This window comes from Ceratotherium simum, chromosome 6 (genome assembly GCF_057802395.1).
Source record: "Ceratotherium simum simum isolate JZ-2026a chromosome 6, ASM5780239v1, whole genome shotgun sequence".
NCBI classification, from domain to species: domain Eukaryota; kingdom Metazoa; phylum Chordata; class Mammalia; order Perissodactyla; family Rhinocerotidae; genus Ceratotherium; species Ceratotherium simum.
In genome coordinates, this window is record NC_141905.1 from 85,166,259 (window position 1) to 85,173,495 (window position 7,237).

The 7,237-nt window shown below is 46.0% G+C and overlaps 1 protein-coding gene across 3 annotated transcripts in view; it reads left to right on the forward strand.

Annotated features, from left to right (window-relative positions):
• Positions 1-1,958, forward strand: part of DOCK1 (dedicator of cytokinesis 1) — a 505,015-nt gene extending 503,057 nt beyond the window's left edge. For all 3 annotated transcript variants that reach the window (XM_014794062.2, XM_014794063.2, XM_087432851.1), the window contains one exon: positions 775-1,958. In XM_014794062.2, coding sequence (XP_014649548.1) covers positions 775-870 — 96 coding nt within the window. In that variant the 3' untranslated portion in view covers positions 871-1,958. The remainder of the gene's footprint in view (positions 1-774) is intronic.
• Positions 1,959-7,237: the final 5,279 nt, after the last annotated feature.

Below are 7,237 nucleotides of genomic sequence, written 5' to 3' on the forward strand. Positions count from 1 at the left end.
AAAGTTTTATTGGGACACAACTGCACCTTTTTCTTTATGCACTGTGTTTCTCTCATAAAGAGTTGAAACATCCCCGTAATCTTGTTCGTCCCCATCCGTTTGTGGTTTTTGGAGAGACTGTGGATGAAAAACTACCTTGTAAATAGGTCACTAGGATGGTGGCTGCAGGTGCCACCCGTGGCCCGGTTGACCATCTCTCACATGGCCTTTCCAGTTCTGAGAGCAAGGGGGCATCTCTCGCCCACCACTAGAGAGCATCTGCAAGGACTTGTTTGTCCCTGAACAGTTTAGGGGACATCTTCAGGGGCAGGAGGAGGGACTCGGGGGTCCTCATGGAGGAAGGCTCAGCTGTGACCCCACCAGCTGCCTGGGTGGCCCTGGGTCCTGCTTTGTTCATATTCCCTTGCTCTTAATTTAAACTGTCCAGTTCTGAAACCAGTTCATTTCCAGGGGCCCTTAGATCAATAACACCTGGGTTTAAAACCGCCTCGCGAAGAGCAGTGGTTGTACTTCTCAGGGGCTGTGCTGACTTTTGAAGTGCTTCGTGAAAAGTGGTGAATCGGTGATGCCAGAAAGGCCTGTCACTGCCAGCAGCCCGGTCCCGAGTGTAGCAGACCTGCCAGCCCCAAGTCACGCAGAGAGGGCAACCCTATCCCGGGGTGCAAATTAACTTTCCCTCACCACCGTCGTGCAGGTCAGATCCCACCCGCAGCCCGTTTCCTTCCTGTCAGAGCATCCATAACGTGACGTCTCCCTGGTATTCGTGTCTTGTAGCATCTGCCGCCTCCACTGCCCAGCAAAACCCCGCCGCCTCCCCCTCCAAAGACGACACGCAAGCAGACCTCGGTGGACTCTGGGATCGTGCAGTGAAAGCAGCAGGGCGGTCTGGAAAGAGCAAGCTGTCATCCTTCTCTCTCTCCGTGTCTTCTTCCGTGGCTGGCGTTTACCTCCTCGGGCCTGTGATGTCTGACACTTGGTGCAATTGCTTTCCCTTACAAGGAGGTCATTCCCAGCTGTGGAGGGAGTGGCCTTTAGCCTCGGGGAGCAAGGTGGATATGGGTCTGGATGTACCATTGTGTTGATCAAAATTGGGGGCTTCTGAGTATGTCCGTCTTGAGAAAGCCTAAGTCTTGCCCAAAAGTCCTTTCTTTTTGTGCCAAATGACACGTTGGCAGAGAGCCCGATTGATCTGAGTTTAGCCCGGTAGGAGAGGTTAAGCCATCACCCTTACCAAATGGGTAGCAACTGAGCTTCCGAGTCCTCCTCTTCTCTCCGTAGGCCGACCCCCAGCTTACACTCGAAGGACATTTTGTCAAACCCCCCTCGCTGCAGCTGGTGGTGTGACTTTTGTTGGTTGGTTGTCTTCAGCCGATATCAGGCAATTAAGGTCTGCCCTTTCAGGGAAGTTCCTGATTTCCTTCGGTATAATTTAAAATAGGATATTTCTCAGCTACTGAACAGTTACTAATTTATGGAGTGGAAACACCATTAAAAATACTGGATCAAGTGGAAAAATAAATAGAAGTATAGGAAGACAAATTTTCTTTCTTTTTAAAAAAAGAATACATATACCACAAGAGACGGTTTTAATTGAGTGGATTCTTTTTGTCCTCATTCTGTACAGAAGTCTGTATATATGATGGTTCTTAGAACTTGTTTTAATTTTTGTGGTCCTTCGTTTGTTGTAATAGATGTCCGCAAGTGATTCTCAATATGTGTTCTTAATTTTTAACTGCTGGAAATGTAAAAAAAAAAGAAAATTAAGTTTTGTTGGTTTTTTCCAGCCCCAAAGCCCTGAAAATGTTGGTGGACAATGATTTAAAAGAACTAACTTTGTACAACCTAATATTTTTATTCTATCATCTATATTTTTTTATTCAATTTATAATCATGATACTCTTCTAGTAGGCTCAAAAGTTAATCATTGACAATGAAAAATAAAATGTTATTTAAAAAGACTCACAGCGTCTGACATACTATGTCTTTATCCCTTGAAGTAAAATACAAATGCTACCGTTTCTATTCTGCTTTCTTAAAGAGCTTGGTGACCCACATTTGTATGAATGTGTATCTTCCCCAAGCAGCATTCTTAGTCATCTGTTTAATTGTCTCTGGTTTGGCGTCCAGATAGACAGCACCCATGTCCCTCTGTGTGTCTGTCTATCCTTACAAATAGAGCAGAGTAGAGCCTGGTGCTTGCTGAAGCTTTCTCCCCTCAACCCAACCCCAGGGCTCTCTGGCTGCACATCATTTCTGCCTCCTTTTAGCCTATTCAGCTGCTAATTTGAGAGAGGGCTTTGTTTAGTGGGGGGTCTTGTTTATTTTGAGAGACATGAGACTTCAGAGCTTTCTCTGGTTTTTAGGGGGCAAGAAGCAAAGAAGGCAGTAGGGTCCTCTTTTGGATGTACAGTGCTCTCACCTGTGCATTTTAGCTCGCTAGCTACCCCCCAGTTCATTTGTAATCATTGTACATATTCAGTTCATCCCCAGCAAATTTTAGACACATGTAAATATGGAATTTTTTTCTTTGTGAATCCGTACTCTTTGACTGAGATAAATATTCATCCTCCATCGAGTATGTTAGAAACTGGATATTATCCACAATCCTGAAATAATTGCATCGGCTTACCAACCTGCGAGACACAGGAGAGGCCAGCCCCTGGCAGAGGGTAATTTTTGGATAGTCACCATTTCACGTTTCATAAGCCATCACCGAAAATTGTAAAAATAGTTCCTGGTCCTATGAAAAATGATAGTTTTTATTCTAGAATGACATCTGGCTTCTAGTTCACGCCCTGCACCACGGGCTCCTCCAGAAAGTCTCCCTGGATAATCCCCCCACTCCACACTCCGGCTGGATCCCCTCCCACCATGTCCTCCCACCAACAGCTGTGAATCCCACACTGGTCCCTAGGGCTGGAAAGTACATGGAGGAGATGACAGGAAGAGAAAAGCAGACATGTTTTATACATGTTACAGAAATTTCCTAATATAAATTATAAATGTGTGAATATGTTCACAAAATGTGAACTTCTCCAGCAATACAGAGACAAAATTTCTTCACCTTTTAAGTCAGACGTTGGACTGCAAAACTAGAATCAAGGAGACACTGACCTCTGTGTCATCAAGTGTCTTCTCGAGACATGCCTTCTGGAATGAGGTTCCAGGGGCACAGCTTGCCTGTCTAGATGCAACGATATATTCTTTATACTCAGAAATAGTGTTTCTCAACCTTTTTTCATTATTGCCTCCCAAGGAGCCTTTTTAGACATTTTTTTCTAATCATTCCCCATCATGAGATTTTAACAGTACAGATATACCATATATCTACTTATGTACTTTATGTATATCTATGCTTTTACATTAACATAAGATTTTTTTTGTCCCCTTAGAAGTGATATTGCCTTGTTGAAAATGTGTGCTTTAAAGCAGAAATGGTGAAGGTCTTATGTTTGTTTTTGCTTTGGTAGCCAGGAAGCTCAAAGCCAAATTTAGCTCTCACACATTCAGTTAAATTTTGGTTTTATTCTTCTGCCTTCCAAAATGCTTACTGGTCTATTACAAATCCATCTTTATTTTAACTATCCAGTTTAATACGTGCTTTCCTCAAATCTTTATTAAAAGAAGATACTATATAAGCTATATTTTACAAGTGGAAAAGTTTTTCTTATTTAAAAACCACCCTTGGGGCTGGCCCGGTTGCATAGTGGTTAAGTTTGCGCACTCTGCTTTGGTGGCTCTGGGTTCTCAGGTTTGGTTCCTGAGCACGGACCTACACATAGCTTATCAAGCCATGCTGTGGCGGCATCCCACATAAAGTGGAGGAAGATGGGCACAGATGTTAGCCCAGGGCCAGTCTTCCTCAGCAAAAAAGAGGAGGATTGACAACAGATGTTAGCTCAGGGCTAATCTTCCTCAACAACAACAACAACAAAAAAAAACAAAAAAAAAACACCCTTGATGCTTGAAGATTGCTTCCTAGTATTTAAAGAAATAATTTTTTAATCAGTGCTAAGATTATTCTTTCATGTAAAGATTTGATCTCTTTCAATTCCTCACAGATTTCGTTATCTTCGGCTCTGGATTCTTTAATGATATTGGGCTTTATGTTCTGTGTTCACCAAAGTCTTTGTTGTTGTAATGATTTTTTTCTTTGATTTTAGCTTTCACTTTTTAGTTCTATCTTTAATTACTTTTTAGTAATTAACTTACTTTTTAAAGTCTGTTTGGGGACTTTTCCCATTTTTTTGCCAGTCTGCCCTTTCCGAATTATTTGAACATCTACTGTTTAATAGGCAATGGCTCAGATAAACTTAACAGGGAGCCTGCTGGTCCAATAACCCTTTGCTCCCAAATAAGCTAAACTGGTGCTCTCTGCTTGTCTCTCACCAACACAGAGAAGCAACAGCTCCAGCCAGGTCCTGTGACAGCCTCAATGCAGTGGTCCAAGCTTGAGAGGGCAAGCGGGGCCTTCGTGGAAGCATGAGGCACAGCAAAGCTCCTTTTGATAATACGGATGAGTTCGAGTCAGCCCTGGGCAAGACTTGTGATGGTTAGTCTTACGTATTGACTTGGCTAAGCTGTAGTACCCAGTTAATCAAACCCTAATCTAGGTATTGCTGTGAAGGTATGTGGCAGGCGTGGTTAATATCTCCAATCAGTGGAGTTTAAGTAAAGGAGATTTCCCAGAGAAGAGGAAATTCTACTTCAAGACTGCAGCATCAACTCCTGCCTGAGTTTCCAGCCTGCTGGCCTGCCCTACAGATTTTAGAATTGCCAGCCCCCACAATCACATGAACTAATTTCTTAAAATAGACCTCTGTATGGCTCTTTGTGTACACATGTCTCCTAGTGGGTCTGTTTCTGTGGAGAACCAGGTACAAGCGTACAATGAGATATTCAAACAAAAACATCTACACAAAAGACAAAGGTGGAGCCCAGCAAGCCTCCTCTGGTAAGGGGTGTTTTAACAGAAAGAGGCAACTGTAGAGATTCCTGCATAGAAGCCCAGAATCCGGAGACCCCAGAGAAGCCACCCATGATTGGAGTTTCTTCATCAGTCAGATGGTAATAGTAGAGACTGCTCACACTGTCATTTGTTTACCAGGGCTGGAATGTCCGAACAGCTTATTTCATGTATCTGACCCTGGGGCCAGCTGGGCATCCTCTCTCTCACTCTCTCCCTCTTTCTCTCTCTTTCTCTTTTTGTCTCTGACTCTCTCTGTCTCTCTCTTTCTCTCTCTATCTCTCTTTCTCTCTCTGACTCTCTGTCTCTCCTTCCATGTGTCTGTCTCTCTCTGTCTCTCTGTGTGTCTGTCTCTCTAGCTCTGTCTCCCCCTTTGTCTGTCTTCCATCCTCCAGGGCTGTTTCATCAGTAGGAGGCTACTTTGCATGGCCAAGGTTTTCCCTGTTTAAACTCTGATGAGAACTTATTTTCTCTGCTAAACCATGTGAAGTCATTGCTGTGACCTTCCCATAGGACCCTAGTGGGGTGCAGGATATCCTTCATCTAAGTCCCCCCCAGTCACGTCTGTGGTTCCATCTGAGTTGCAGCCTCTCCCTGAGCTCCTGGGTGCGAGTTCCACCAGCTCCTCTGCAGATGGCTTTGAGCTGGCCAGTCCTGGGAAGGGCCTCAGGCGGCAACCCTGATTGCTTGGTCTTTTCCTCTGTTGACTACCTTTGCAACATTTGAAGACTCCAAACTTTGTCCTGCCAGTTATGCTGCCCTCCCCAGCGCTGGGAAGGAATCCCATTCCTCTTTCTACCTTCTGAGCATTGTTCCTCATCTCTCGAGCCTCCTGTAGTTTTGTTCCCCTATTGCTACCTCTTTAATTGTTGCTACTAATTAATGTTTATTTTCAATATTGGGAAATGCTGAATTTCATCTGTTTTTTTACTCTTTCTCCTGATTGGGTGTGCCATTTTATAACACATTTGAAGCTACGTGCCAGGTGCTTTGCCAGGCCTGATGGTGAAGGAGAGAGACCCGGTCCTGACTCGGGGGAGGGAATGGACAAGCCAACAGCCGTGTAGGATTCAGTTTATTGAAGGCCACTTATGGTGAGCACTGATGCTTGGAGAATGAGTAGAACTGGGCAGACTGGGAGGAGGGTCAGGGAAGGGAGAGTGTTCTGGAAGAAGAAACAGCACATGCAACCTCCCAGACATGAGAACGAGCCCTGTACTTTGAAAGAACTTCCAGAAAACCAGCAGGGTGGGTCCAGTGTGGAGGAGCAGGCTGAGGGAGGCCAAGGAGCTGGGCAGCGTCCAGATGGCGACTGCCTATATACTGCCAACGTGGAGCATGGTGGAGCGTGAAGGAGCATGAGGGAGTATGAGGGAGTATAATGGAGCATGAGGGAGCGTGATGGAGCATGGCTAATGAAGGCCCATGTGTGATGGTGTGAGCCTACAGTGTGTCCAAGTGGACTTGTTGGCTACTCCGGAGCACGTCAGGGCCTGTAAGGATCTTGTGCCCCTGGGAGACCTGCCTGTGAAGGCACCACAGGACAGACTTCCTTCACCCATGGTGCCCTAATGACCCTCGGCCGCACTTACAGGACAGGGCCTTTGGGCAGTGGTGTGGCCTTCCCTCCTTGGCTTTGATAGGCCTTCAGGTGGAGTCAGAGACCTAAAGAAGCAGCAGCACCATTTCGCTTTCTGGTGCCCCTCCCACCCCAATATTTCATCACGTAGACTTGTTCCTCATCACGGGCTATTTGGGTGGCACTCGATTCCTTCCATTAGGACCTTCTCATGGATTTCATGGTTCAAAAAGTAACGCTCAGCTGCCCTTCCCTCTCCCCTTCCTGTCCTTCCTGAACCATTGAGTCCTAAGGTCATTATCAGGGACAAAGCATCCACTTTGGGGCAGGGTGTGGGGGGCCACGGCTGCCAGAGCCAAACGCAGAAGGAGGGAGAGAGGACCAGTTTCCCCCAGTAAGGGGTAGGGGGCAGTGCTCTCCCTGTGAAGGACTGGAAGGGAATCTCCTGAAATGCCCTCCGCTAGATGAAGCAGTTGTCCACACCTCGCTGGAAGCAAAAAGCTTCCCAGAAGGAGCAGTGGGTTTCAGGTTTGTGTCCTCACCATCAGAGTCCATGATGTTCTTGTTGGGGGTGAGCGGGGAGAAAGGGGCACCCCCAGAAGGGCTGACAAGCAAAGCTGAGCCCCTCCATCCCCATGATGCCGGCTCCTGCAGGTGGACTTCTCCCGTCCCGCCCTGACCTTGAGAGATGA